At 43.0% G+C, this 14,241-nt stretch overlaps 1 protein-coding gene across 1 annotated transcript in view; it reads left to right on the top strand.

The window, feature by feature from the left end:
• Positions 1-14,241, top strand: part of LOC136432683 (multiple epidermal growth factor-like domains protein 8) — a 31,373-nt gene that overhangs the window by 4,578 nt on the left and 12,554 nt on the right. Inside the window, exons 2-23 of the mRNA XM_066424135.1 lie at positions 889-1,052; positions 1,742-1,963; positions 2,261-2,435; positions 2,879-2,970; positions 3,409-3,625; positions 4,455-4,641; positions 5,088-5,233; positions 5,823-6,112; positions 6,464-6,583; positions 7,015-7,183; positions 7,759-7,925; positions 8,308-8,523; positions 8,779-8,991; positions 9,394-9,642; positions 10,075-10,178; positions 10,559-10,690; positions 10,974-11,114; positions 11,310-11,528; positions 11,951-12,135; positions 12,347-12,557; positions 13,007-13,226; positions 13,807-13,954. Coding sequence (XP_066280232.1) covers positions 889-1,052; positions 1,742-1,963; positions 2,261-2,435; positions 2,879-2,970; positions 3,409-3,625; positions 4,455-4,641; positions 5,088-5,233; positions 5,823-6,112; positions 6,464-6,583; positions 7,015-7,183; positions 7,759-7,925; positions 8,308-8,523; positions 8,779-8,991; positions 9,394-9,642; positions 10,075-10,178; positions 10,559-10,690; positions 10,974-11,114; positions 11,310-11,528; positions 11,951-12,135; positions 12,347-12,557; positions 13,007-13,226; positions 13,807-13,954 — 3,987 coding nt within the window. The remainder of the gene's footprint in view (positions 1-888; positions 1,053-1,741; positions 1,964-2,260; positions 2,436-2,878; positions 2,971-3,408; positions 3,626-4,454; positions 4,642-5,087; positions 5,234-5,822; positions 6,113-6,463; positions 6,584-7,014; positions 7,184-7,758; positions 7,926-8,307; positions 8,524-8,778; positions 8,992-9,393; positions 9,643-10,074; positions 10,179-10,558; positions 10,691-10,973; positions 11,115-11,309; positions 11,529-11,950; positions 12,136-12,346; positions 12,558-13,006; positions 13,227-13,806; positions 13,955-14,241) is intronic.

The following is a 14,241-nucleotide window of genomic DNA, read 5'->3' as shown; positions in this document are numbered from 1 at the left end:
ACATGACTTTCAATTCCTTGATTTTTTCATTTTTGTTGTTGCTTCTCTGTATTGGTTACCAACACAAATGAAGAGAAGGAGTAATTGATTGTAAGGTAAAGACTGTCACAGGCCTGTAGGCATGTCTTTGTTACACCTGACCTGGATGTCTTTGTCCCCATGGTGATGAAAAGACTGTCTTGGTAAATAAATGACCATGAAAAGTCTGTAATTGGCCACGTGTACAATACAGGTGTGACAAGTGAAGTAATCAGCATTGTTAGTGCAAGGCTGCCAAGGCACAATGTAATAAAAACCTCCTTGGTAATACATGTAATACAAAAAATAGTTCCAGACTTGTTAGCCTGTAGTTTATTTGCTGCTGCTACTGAATCTTATCATGGCAAATTGCCTACTTATTTTTGTCAATGTGCCCACTAAAGACTTCTATACTAATCCTTGGGAGTGGGGCTAATAATGATCCATGTCAGTCTATCCCGTAAAGCCCCAAATAAAGCAATTATTTTGTGTAAAGGATAATATGGATACTGTCAGATGTATGATAACCTTTAGCACTCAAAGGGTAATCTCCAAGCAGATGTAACAGGCTATTTTTTGCCTCTTCAGTGTTTCTATATGACTGCATGTGGTACGTGTGAACTTATGATAAAGGTAGAACCACAATAGAGACACGTTGAAATTCAGTACCTTGAACCTTGAACGAGGACATCAGCAAAGACCCAGAAAATAAGTCTGAACAATACATCTGGTCCGAGATTATAATTAGTCAAATCAAATGGTCCATATGTCACTTTGTCACCAATGCGTCAATCCCCCATGATTATTACATGTACATCTATTAATTCAAAGGTGAATGATTTTCCTAAATCTTTTGTGTTTCATTTTCAGCGCCGCTGGATAAGCCCTTCATCACCCTGCACTTCTCGGAGATGTCCACAGAGTGCACCTATGACTTCTTATTTGTGCACGATGGGGACTCCTACAGCAGCCCCCTGCTGGGCACCTTTAGTGGGAACACCAACCCAGAACCCATCACTGCACAATCAGGAAAGGTGGGTATCAGCAGATGATTCACACAACTGGAGGTTTTTAAAACAACTGATGCACTTATCAGCGTAGCGTGTGTAGTCCAGTGGTTAGCGGCCTTGCGTCTGGAACTAGAAGCCACGAGTTTGATCCCGCCGTTTCTTTCACCCAACGCGCACGCTACCGGAAAGGGTCGCAGTCCCTAGGTCCACTGTTCATTGTGCTTGTCAAAAAGAGCTAGGGGAATTTTCCTGGTACAATGATCCTGTAATTACCATACATAGTCTGATAGAGTCTGTCTTCTCTGTCACGTGTCTTCAGTGAGCTGAACTGGATTGAGATCACTTTCCTTTCCTATCAAGGAGATAAAAAATGAAATTGACGCCACCTGGATTTACCCATTGTCCCTCAGTCTAGCCAATGACATGGCAAGACCATCTCATATATGGGGGGTATTACAGGACAAAACGTGGCAAATGTCACAAATTATGGCCAGATTTGACATATGAATTCACAATTTTAGGTTGATAAGCAAGAATTTGATGAAGATATCATACTATTGCTTCATGTCAAATTGTTTGTCATGCATGACATTTTGTTTATTTACAAATAGGTAAATTTGTCAGCATGTGGCTGCATCTCATTCTTCTATGACATACAATACATGTACCATGTTTGCCTGAACCTGACAAGATCCTCTCCCATTTTCTTCCAGATGTTAATATACCTATATAGCGACACTAACTATGTACTAGGAGGGTTCGAGGCCACGTACTACGCCGAGCCCTGCCCGAACAACTGTTCTTCTCAGGGGACGTGCGTGGCGGGAGAGTGCCAGTGTGCCGCCCGGCTCTGGAAGGGTGAGGCCTGTCAGTTACAGTGGTGTCCTAACGACTGCCACGTCAACGAGGACCAGGGCACGTGTGATACCTCCACGGTGAGTTTACTGACACTTGTATTCTCACTGTTGCTCTTTGACAAATTTTTGACAACTTGCCATTTTGCAGGTAGGGTCAACTTTAGCAACCATAGCAAAAGTTTAACGATATACAGTACCTCGGAGTTACTGGTATTTAGTAGATCTTATCAAATTCACTATTTTATTTATGTGGAGCAGCTAGCAGCAGCAGCAGCTAGCTTATGAGAGTTATTGTTAAAAGAAATTGTATTTTAAACTGTTTGATTTGTTTTGACCAGTCATGAAATTATTTTTTGAATTCTGTTTTTCCCACAGGGGGCATGTGAATGTAAGGAAGGGTTTGTCGGAGACGACTGTGCCATGTCTACGCGGGACGACGCGGGTGCGTCCACCTGGTACCAACTGTCGCACAGCGGGACGGGACTGGCCGCTCGAGCGAGCCACGCCGGGGCCTACCACAGTGGCACGGACAGTCTCTGGATCTTTGGCGGTATGGAGAATTCTGTTATTGATCTGTTGATGCTGCATTTGAAATAGCTAAATTATGGTTTTCTTGTTTTGAGAATTTGTGAAACATACTAAATGCCAAGACATGTTTTATATACATGGTGGTTTAGTTTACTAAGCATAGAGCTTCATATTGAAAGGCTTTTGTAACCCTTACTGCTACACAAATTATTAGTCATTGTGGATTGATAGAATACAAAATTTTAAAAAAGACCATAATGCCATTTATATTTTCATACTTCCTTGTTAACGTTATTTTACCTCCCCTCCCTTGTCAAACTCAAAGGTACACTTATTTTGTATTCTACAGAATGTTAACTCCGTCACCATTGTTCAGCAGTTCTATAGTAGGACTCAGTATCAGTGAGAAACCACCTTGCAATATACTGTAAACTTAATCATCAACATCTCCGCCTCTCGTTTCAGGATATACTCTCAACAATGTACTGGATGATCTTATGAGATACAACTTTGAGGAGAGTAGATGGGAAAATATGACCACCACAACACCAAGACCAGTAAGTCTTTTTGTGAAAAACAGAACCCTAGATGATTCATACCCATTAGCATGTATTATGCATTTACTGTCTTCTGCTGGACAGAAGAAAATTGCCCAGACATATTACTTCTGTTATTGTAGAACAGAAAAAAAATATTTTGCATACTTAGCCGTCTGGCATGAAGTTGTTGCAAACAATTTTCATAACACCTTTCAGCCTATAGTAATGAAAGTTACAAATTCAAATACATGTATGTGGTAGAGTGTTATGAAATCCTTGTAATGATAGATAGCATTCCTGTACATATTATAGTACATTTTTTGTACCTTGTATAAAGATAGAAACAACATTCAAACAAGATGGGGGACTGAAAACAAGCAAGACAAATCTGCTACATGTTGACCCATCCTCACAGACCTCACATCTAACATTGTTTCCTTTGTTTTTCCCCACCAGGCTGGCAGACACAGCCATACGCTAACGACTGTTAACGACTCCCTGGTGCTGTTTGGAGGTGAGCTAGCAAACAGTCAGCTCGCTGGCGACCTCTGGCTGTACGACACGACCACGAACACGTGGCAGGAGCTCGCTGTGAACGACCCAAACAGACCCCCAGCAGTGGCAGGCCACGCGACATCCCTCGTGGACAACAGATATTTATATGTATTCGGAGGTAATCTTTGATAGAGCACTGTGGTATATACATCTATTATTCGGCTCTATGTCATATAATTGACTTCAGGACAAATAGCGGAATTCCCTAAGTGGAATTCAATGAGAATGCCATTAATAATTTGAAAAGATGATCACACAATTAGATTATGTTAAAACGTAGAAAGAAATGGGAGTTTGATTAAATAAGTTTTACAAAATTGAAGCGTAATAGCCTGTAGGAATGTCGCCTTTTATGTACTTAGGTAGGGCACAATCATATTATGTCCCTTGTTAGTTGTTTGTTTGGGCCAATTCTGATATTTATGGTCATGTTATACTTAAAAGGACATTTTGTCTTCCTTGATGTGGTTAGGATAGTGAACTCAGAATCACAAGGTCCTGGGTTTGAATCCCTAAGCAGATCCCTTGGTAACATCCTTGAGATGGAATGCAAACGGGAGGTCCATTGTTTTAGGAAAGCCACATCATTAACATGTAAATGAATCAAAACAACGCTTATTGAGAAGTTGTGTGGTTGATTCAAAACAGCACAGTCTGCAAGGTGATAGTCACCTGTTATGCCACTCCTTCCATAGCCTGAGTGCCATCCGATTACTACTGGGGCTCCTACACTCGCTACCCCGAAAATAATAATCTGATTTTTTCAGGATAGTGAGTGTAGGAGCCCCGGTAATCAGATGGCACCCAGGCTACTCCTTCTACAAATGTATAAATTGAATCAAAGATCAAGATGATGATGATGAAAGATTAAATATTTGTACCTTTTACTTGAAAAAGATGTAATCTTCCGTCTGTTTTGAAGTCTGTATTGTTGTTTCCCGTGCCAGGTCGGCGCGACCAGAAGCACTTCACCTCGGACATGTACCGGTACGACCTGGTGGGCGGCGCGTGGGAGGAAGTGGAGACGCGGGGCGGGAAGCAGGAGAGCAGACAGCTGGTGGGGCACTCCATGGTCTTCCACCCGGCCTCCAGGTCACTGGTCGTGTTCGGCGGATTTCAACCCAACTATGCAAAGTAAGATCATGTTTCATTCGTTCAATCCTGAAATATGCTGAAATTGACAAGCATCACACAGACGTTGGTCTCCTAACATTTTAAACAATAGAAGTATATAAAGTAGACATTCAGTGGGGGGTAGCAGTTTTTTTCAAACAGCCATTTTGTTATTCCTGACACAGCACGCTCTTCTGGACACCTTTTGTTGTCCCAACCCTGACTTTGACCTATATTGGAACATAAAATTTGAAACACAAATGTATGTATGCCCTGCCATTCATTTGCACAGTCATATACAATGTACAACCAAGAGACCCAGACATATTTTGGCTACACCTCAGGGATGGATCCATTATGATCGAGTAGCAAATATTTCATAGAGTTCACCTGTGCAGTCCTTGGGAAATTGGTTCCAGGATAGCCTTCACGACTACTAACAAACAATCTACTTGTGCGACATTTAGATTCAGCAACCGTATCAACACCACCCATGCCTTCAACGTGGACAAGAACTACTGGACAGAGTGGGAGTACCTGCCCAACGCCGCCACGCCGGATGTACGGGCCTTCCACACCGCAGACGTCATGGGCAACTACATGGTTGTGTATGGTGAGGACATATCTGCATGCAGGGCTCCTATGACAGGTTACACAGTTGTTCACATAGATGCCGTAATGTAAGTGGCATGGTAGTGGCTGGACGTGTCTTTTTTTTTTGGCAACTCCTCTGGGGTGGAGCAGATCTGTACCTTTTGTTTTGCTACTTTTGTTCAGGTATGTGATTTGGTTTGTTTATGCTGTTCAACCATGCTGTGCATGTTAGCTTTGTCCAAATGGTGTCCTACTTGTACATGTGCTGAAAATTATTCGGTGAGGGTTATGTGTGCTCCATCAGGTTAGCGTACTAGAAAGATGGATGGAAATACTTTTTTCATGGCAAAGTAGATGGTAAATGTCATCCTCAAAATTGACTCAGATTTTTGACCAGATTTCTGGTTTTCTTCAGGTTAACTGAACAGAATGCTTAGAAAAGACTTAGTGCTTAGATGTTATAGAAGTTTGATGTTAGCATTTGTTAATATGTACGTTTTTATGAAAAGAAAATTAGGAAAGGTGTAAAGGTTCAATCCTCCAGGAGCCAATATATCTTTGTTATTGTTTTTTAATGGTACAGTCAAGTGTTTTTGTGTTTATCCTAGGTGGAAACTCCCACCATCACCATCAAAACGAGATCTGCTACGACTACAAGATGTACTTCTACCACCTGGCCTGTCACAAGTGGGTCAGCATAGAAGACTTGATGGAAGACTTCCCCGGGACCAACACGTTCCAGACGCTGAGGGGGCGCTTCTCGCACGTCTCGGCCGTACGCGATGGGAACATCCTGCTTATTGTGGGAGGCTACAGCGGGAACGTTGTCGGCGATCTTCTGGGGTTCAAAGCTCCGCCCTCCGTGGCTCAAAACGACTACGTTGCAGCAAACTTAACGGTAAGTTTACTGTCAAGCAGAGCTAGTCAGAGGAAGAGGTTGTTTGTACACCATGTCACAGCAGCCATGCTGGTTGGTTGAATCTGGAAGATTAAGACCTATGATTTGGGTGGGTGTCTGTATCGTAGTTACATGTCTAATGTACCAGCAACTTCCATGTTTAACCATTCAACATGGCAGACAGCAATTAAATCATGAGTAGAAATACCCAATATAGAAACTTATTATGAGACAACTTTTTCTAAAAAGAAACGCTTTTATGTAACTGGACACCACAAAGGATACATGTCTTTGTTTGAAATGAGCGTTGTTTTATCAAGGAAAGTTGTAAATTTTCTGTTGTCCTTTCAGAGAATGGACGTGTGCTCAGAACACCCCAGTGCGAGCTCGTGCACTGCCGACCCAGAGTGTCTGTGGTGTAGCGACAGAAATGCAGGTGCCGGGGCCTGTCTGTCCCACCTGGAGGCTGACGTAAGTGGAGACAGGACCATGCATAATGTATGAGGAGCAGTAGGAAATTGATCATATTCAAACAAGTTAGAGACAGTTGAATGTAGAAATCAGTAATAAAAGAAATTCAGAAAACCAAAAATTTTGAAATAATGTTACCAAGAGAAAAAAAGAATCTACTCTTGAAATCATTGCTTTTTTCTATGAAGGAAAGAACAGAAAATTGAAAAGAAACAATATGTGGGGAAATATTATGAATCATTCTATATTATGGAATTGTTCTTTGTGTCATAGCTTTTATCACAGAAGATACAGGTTTCAAAGTTCCCAGTGCCTGTAAACCCAAATTTGCATTCACTTGACAGTGAATTTATCTTTGAAGAAGCATGAGATGTCAGTATGGTCCCTTCAATGGTGTGCTTGGTATTTACCGGTATGTGTTTGCCCCCCAGAGTTGCGCCAGCCCCCAGCTGAGCTGCCCAGGCCTGTGTGAGGTGCTGAAGGATTGCCAGTCCTGCCTGGTGTGGGGCGGCAGCACCCAGGGGGACAGTCTGCCTGGTCTCAGGACCAACACCGCCTGTGGCTGGTGTGTCCAGGAACAACAGTGTCAGCGGAGGGACTGTACGTACCACTGCATCACTCTGAGTCAAATCATAGTGACAGACTAGGCTGGATTCCCTGTTTAATTATGCGAGGAGCCAGTTTATCTGGGGAAACACCAAGAGAGAACATCTTCAATGATGCTGTAATCGACACTGGGCACATATATTTTTCCTTTAACTCTGTCTCTTGTAAAAATTGTTTGATATTCATGTATGATCTCTCTACTCTACTGTACTTTGTAGCAGAGCTTTACAAATGGCAATCTTCCTACACTACATGTATAGTGTATGTCCTTTATCACATAGCTTCCAGCAATTGCAGATTCACCTCTTCTGCACTGCAGTTCTTTCAAAGGTTGCTAAGGCACACATTCAAGTTTCGTACTATGTTCCTACTCTTGGGCATGCATAGAACAGTTGTGTTCAAATGTGGTTTCATTGCACTTGTACTCTTTTGTTCCAAAGATCACCTCAAGTCAGTTGCACCATTGTTTTAAGTATAACAGAAATGCCATGAAAATCACAGACAATTCCTGTTTAAAAGTATAATAAGAAGTTAGCTTACAAAGTTCTGTTTGTTTGTGTTAACTTCAGACCCCACAGGTTTGTGCGGCGGGATGGCGACCACCAGCGGTGTGGAGGGGTGGTGGGGCAACTCGACCGTGCTGAACAGCCTGGACCAGTGTCGCACACACGACCACCCACCAGGCCTCCACTGGATCAAATACCGCAACCCCAAGAACAACCGACAACCGGATAAAGTACGTATGAGTAAAGGTTTACCATTACTTTGCAATTTGCATGGTGTAGTGTAAAAATCATAATTCCATGTCATTTTATCTCTTAGGGGTTCTGTTTATTTCAGGCATACCTGCTGCCTCATACACAGAACAAATGACCATATACTAGACTGAGTTTTGAAAAAATGAAAACTCATTGCTGCTGTGCTTTCTTATATCCAACCAAATTATCAGTCAGGTTCTGCAGTTTGATGGCAAAGTTTTTGAAGTGTCATTTACGCACAGTTGTTTTCCATTAAATGTTTGTCTTGAGATGGCCAGACTTGCTTTCAGCTGCATTACTCTATAATGAAAGTTTTGTGGGAGGCAGATTTTCAAAAGTATTTTTTCCTCCATTCTCTAGGTGGAGATTGTTCGCGATCCCATCAAGAAGAACTTCGTCTTCGCCATGGTGACTCCGCTAGAGAACCAGCTCGGCGGGAACTACACGGCGGAGTTCAAGGGCTTCATCTACCCAAACTCCGTCCTGAGCGCGGGACAGACGTACATCATGTGGCTGAAGGGCTCCAACGCCTACTCCACACTGTGGATGAGTAAGACTGAGGATCCAGCTGGAGCAGTAAGTATAGCCCACAGTTGCAGTACCTTTGTGATCTGCCAGATGTCAGCCCACTATCACAATGTCATGTAGTGCAGTTAGGTTTTTAGTCTCTGCGCTGATAGACTTGTTTTCATATTCATGTATGTCTTGATGTAAACTAATGGAAGCCAAGGCATTTTATGTAATATGCCTAAACTAGAGTTTGATACGGTCTGTTCAAGATTGAAAAATAAGTAGACCCATAAGGAGATTTTTCCCTTCTGCTGTCTGTAGGAAGTACTAGCAGTCATCAGTGGAGCTGACAACAAGCAGAGCACCGCCGACCGCCCAGACAGCACGCCTCTGTTCCCGGACACGAGCCGCGGCACCAGGTACTACATCAGGGAGCAGTCGGAACTCGTCATCAAAGCGAACCCGCAGAACCAGCAGACCGCCGAGGTGGGGATCGAATGGAACGGTTCCCGCAGTTCTCCCTCAACCAGACAGGTGAGAAGAGGGTTCCAACAGTTTGTGAAGGAATTGAATGCTGCTAATCACAGCTTCCTTTTGTACAATTTTTGGGGTGAATATTTAAGTTCCAGGCATAGCCTAATAGCATAGTGTAATTTTTATATATCTTAAATATCTTATATTTGTTGATTGGCAGCAGGTTGCCAAATTTGAAAAGCGCCAGAGACTCAAGTGTATTTTTCACCTGAAAATCTACCCATCACATTGGACTGGGTTTGGGGACCTCTAAAAATCATTCCATGTCTAAGGTATTATGAAGTTACAAAGGAAGTGCTATGCTTTTCAGTACCTTCTGCTACTGGGACAGTTCACTGCACTAGACAGTAAACACCTGTATCAAATCAAAATGTTCAAGGTCAAATTGTACGACCCCTACAGCTGCTGACCTCTGAGTTCCTCCAGCCCTACGGTTCCGACAACTGCAGTAACTATGGCAACTGCCTGGCGTGCATGACGGACAACAGCTGTGGCTGGTGCCCCACCAGTGACAGGTGCATGTCCAGGGCTGCCGTCAACAGTCTGTCGGACCGCTGTATGACCAGCTCCGGCGTGGAACGATACCTCGTGTTGACGCCGGACGAGTGTGTGATGTGTGCAGACCACATGGACTGTCAGACCTGCACAGAGGTGAGATCTACTTCTCTTCTTTGAAAATCTCTTTCTTTAATGCAGAGAACATTTTTGTCATAGCCTCCATCTTTCACAAACATATCTCCTCTGCACATCGTTTGTAATTCACCAGTGGGCAAAGTAGACCATGTATTTTTTAGAAAGCATTTTTGTCAAAGCCTCTAGCTTTAGCAACCACATCCACTTCTTGTGCAATTCACTAGGAGGTGCAATTATTCTGCAAAAGTACTGTAGTTTGTGTATTTTAGAAAACCTTTTTGTCATAGCCTCCAGCTTCCGGCTTTTCTGCAGTACTTTTGTAATTCACCAGAGGGTACAATCTTTCCCCTAAAAAAGTCAGACATGATATAGTGCTGTTATCATTGTTCTTAAGATAAATTATTGGACAAGTGTTACGTTGTTGTAATCAACTTGACCTTGATGTTACAGAGTTCTCTGTGCGAGTGGTTAACAGAGGAAGCGCGCTGCATGAGGAGGGGCAGGTTTCCAATCGCTGTTACCAGTCCAGCAAACTGCTCAGCATCTTGCACTAGGTAGGATAGACTCTACTTACCGGTAGATCCTGTAAATTGTTGCACACATAAAGTATTTCATATTAAAGGTGCATAAGGTGCTCCAACCAGTTTAAATGATGGTCAATGAAAAAAGTGCTGCCCAATAGCATTAGATAGCAGCTATTTTGTGTACTGTAAGTTCATGTAACTTTGTGGCATTAGAATTTTGCAATGCTGTGAAATTTAAGAGTTTGTTGTATTTCTCAGCTTATGTTTGAAACAGGTTGAAACAATGGAAAGCAGAAAATGATTGTGGGAGGTCACCAAAAAAAAGCTGTGTACTTAAAAATACTGTGAATATTTCCGTATTTGTTGTGATTAATTGTAATGTTCAAATGTATAATGTTCTTGTTTCCCAGCCGTCACACATGTGCAGACTGTGTAGGGACCCAGGGAGAGTGTGCCTGGTGTGAGGGGGTGGGGGCATGCTTTGCCTTCTCTGCCTACATCACACGGTATCCCTTTGCCCAGTGCTCTCATTGGCTGGACAGGTAAGAACCATCCTTCAGTTGACCAATCACAAGTCAGACTCAACTGATTCATTCACTAAATCTACTACCCTGTACCAGGAATTCTTTGACCAGTAGTAAGTCTCTTGTAGTTGTGTTGAATTTGTGAATTCCTGTGGTACAGAAATGTTTTTAAGGTGGTTTAGCTCTTGTCAAATGTGTTAAATGCAATAGAAAAAAGCAGTTCTATAACACATCTTTGTATAAAAAAGATCACAGTTTCTGAAAGTTTTCTCATCGCTAGTTTTCCCCTTTTCCCCCTCAGCAATGGAGACAAGTCCTGTCCAGACTGTTCTCTCCATGCCACGTGTGACGAGTGCCTGGCTGACTTCATGTGCGGCTGGTGCGGAAACGTCGATAACCCCACCCTGGGGCGGTGTGTGGCTGGGGACTTCCAAGGTCCCAGGTATGCAAATCATGTCTATGTATGCAAATGTTCAGGTGGCGCTCATGTCCATGGCAAAACGCATGCCAAAATAGATGGAACCTCGTAATTCCATATTTCTAAATTTACGATATGAAGCATAAAGTGGGGCAAATGGGACAGTAACATTATGTTTGAAAGACCTAAATGCGAATCTTGCTTTCATGTGTTACACAGTGGACCCCAGCAGTGTGCTGCCATTGTTTCGTCCCATTTCAACCTGTCGGCGTCAGAGCCCGTGGGCTGGGCGTACGAACGCTGTCCTGATGTGGAGGAATGTCGGCTGGGCCTGGACGACTGCCACGCCAACGCCACCTGCACCAACACACCTGACTCCTTCATCTGCACCTGCAACCGCGGCTTCGAGGGGGACGGACATGTCACCTGTAACAAAACGTAAGGGTGGTTATGTTGCACTAAGGCCTAGGAAAATTGATAATGTGTTTCCGGTTACGGACCTGAGAAAATTAAGGTCGGGAAGTGTAGGGATTCTCTTTTTTTAGATTTTAGCCAAGGTGATCCAACAAATACAGTTTAACATTATGTACAACTGAAATGCATCAGGGCAGTCTGGTATTTTCAACATCATGTCAATTGCTTATACAGATGTACACACAGAGGTGCAATGAAGCTACATGTATTCATGGAGCAAATTTAAACCTTTCACATTATCGATGCTTTATAGATCATTTGAGAGAGTATACTGTCAACTTGACAGAGCACGTCGTTTTTGCCTTGTAAAAGATACTTTACATTGCACTTCATCTAATCTTTCGTCATTGTTATTTGTTTGTTGTGTTCTGTACCTTTACCAACAGCTGCTACAACGAGTGCGTGCACGGCGCCTGTAGCGGTCCCCCAGACTACGGCTGCATTTGCGCCTTCGGTTGGACGTCCAACGAGACGCAGATGGCCATAACGGGGAAGGAGTGCGACGTGGACTGTGGCTGCAACTTCCACAGCACCTGTGTTAATGGAACAGGCCTCTGTGACAAGTGTCAGCGTACGTCACACTTTTCTTATCACTCTCAACTTAAAATCATCAAGACTACTACATGTATTTAGAGACTAATAGGTACAAAAAGTAGATGCACAAAAGTGCGTATGCACCCAATATGTCCAGCCAAGGAAATATATTACACATGTATTTACATGTAACTGACCTTTTTTGATGTCTAATGAATCATATGTTCTTCACTCATTTTCCGCCACAGACTGGACACAAGGGGAAACATGTGACGAGTGTTTGCCTGGTAGCTATGGCGACGCCACCTCCCTGCTGGGCTGCCAGCAGTGCCGGTGTAACGGCCACAGTAACGCCACGTTAGGGGACTGTGACATGGCCACCGGCGTCTGCTACTGTATCGATAACACGCGCGGAGACCACTGCGAAGAGTGTGTGGAAGGGTTCTACGGAGATCCAAGGTAGGGAGTTCTTCGGTCTAGTGATATTGTAGTTTCTTCAATTTTTTCCTTGCTACATTTTTGGTTTCCACATTGCTGAAGTTAGGGTTTGTGTATCAACAATGTTAAAGCTCAGCTATTTAGATGCAAACTGTGCTAAAGGTTTAAAACCTGAAGACATATTCTTCAGCATGTACATGTAGTATTTGTTCTTCTGTCCTCCTACTATCTCACTTAATGAAAAGATTTAAACATTGTGTTCAGGATGGTTATAATGGTCTTGTTGGTGGCTGTATTGAATTGCACACTAATGTCCATCTCAGAGAAGGATTTGAAGACAAATTTAACTTTTTCATGTAATAAATCCACTACATTTGTGATATCATTTTAAGTTTAAGTAGTGAATTCATTTCATGAACTCTACCGACACAGACAAACTTTACATCTGAACTGTGTGTTTTTTTCTTCAGGAACGGCGGCAAGTGTTACCACGAGTGTGACGGTAGGGTAGTCCTGACCAGTATAGAGTCGTCCGGCCTGGGTTCCCACGCAGGGAAGGGCGTCACCGACAAGTCCCACGCCTACTGCCTGTGGATCCTGTCAGTGTACGATAACATCTACTCCCCCTCCCCACTACCGGCTGTACCGACTGTCAGCTTCACTGTGGAGGACCTACAGGCACTGTGTGGGGTGAGAAGGCAACCTTTTGTTTTCTAGTGTTCCATTCTCCTATGCAGAGCACAGCCCATGGCCTATCAATATACATGTATACCTTGGGAGGGTATGCCAAACTGGGCTGAAGTTTCCACTCTAACAATTTGTCAGCCAATCAGAAAATCAGCTTTGCCTAAAGAGAACATTATTTAGGTGATTCTCTGATTGGCTGACAACTGGTTAGACACCAAGCCCACATAAAAGGGAAACCTCAGCTCGGTTTAGCAGAGCATCACCAAAGTATATTGTATGGGCTGGAAGCCCTGTGTAGGAGAATGTAGTGTTCATTAAAATGTAATGATAATTTGGTATATGGTCATAAAGAAATTCATGTCTATTTACCATCATATCTTACATGTAACCTGCAAAAGACGGGAGAAAGACGTAGTATGATACTTTCTAATGTTCCCACTTCTTTTGTTGTTCTGAATTTCGTGATCTTATTTTTTGGGTACATTTTAAGAAGAGATCATTGTGTCCTGTCTGACGAATGTTGATAGGAGTGCCGCATGAAAGTACATGTAGTGTTATTAAGTTTACCTTATACTCCTGATAGAGAGACTATGTATACGTGTATGATGGCCTGCCGAGCCTGGCGGGCGGCACGGTGAATGGGCAGACGGCAGTTGGTTCAGGCGGGATCCTACTCGGCGCATTCTGCGGGAATGGGACCCAGGAACCAACGACTGTGGAGGCGATATCAGGTACACACATCTTCCCAACTTTCAAGTCATGAATTGATAATGAACCAGTACAATAGCTTGAAAACACGAACTTTGAGCATTGTGTAAATCCGTTAAGCATATGAACAAAATGGCTCATAAATCGTCATTTGAGATTTCCTTAAAGCTGTAGTTGTGTACAAGAGAGCACACCAGAGAATACAGGAGAGAATTTTATGTTTGTGGGGACTTAATTTCATGGCAGGAGGGGAAAGAAGATTTTCAGTGTTTTCGTGGTTGAAACAAAAAATCCTGATTTTACAATGGAG

Source organism: Branchiostoma lanceolatum, chromosome 4, assembly GCF_035083965.1.
Source record: "Branchiostoma lanceolatum isolate klBraLanc5 chromosome 4, klBraLanc5.hap2, whole genome shotgun sequence".
In the NCBI taxonomy this organism is placed as follows: domain Eukaryota; kingdom Metazoa; phylum Chordata; class Leptocardii; order Amphioxiformes; family Branchiostomatidae; genus Branchiostoma; species Branchiostoma lanceolatum.
The sequence above is the reverse complement of the archived record's forward strand: the minus strand, read 5'-3'. Positions and strand labels throughout refer to the sequence as shown.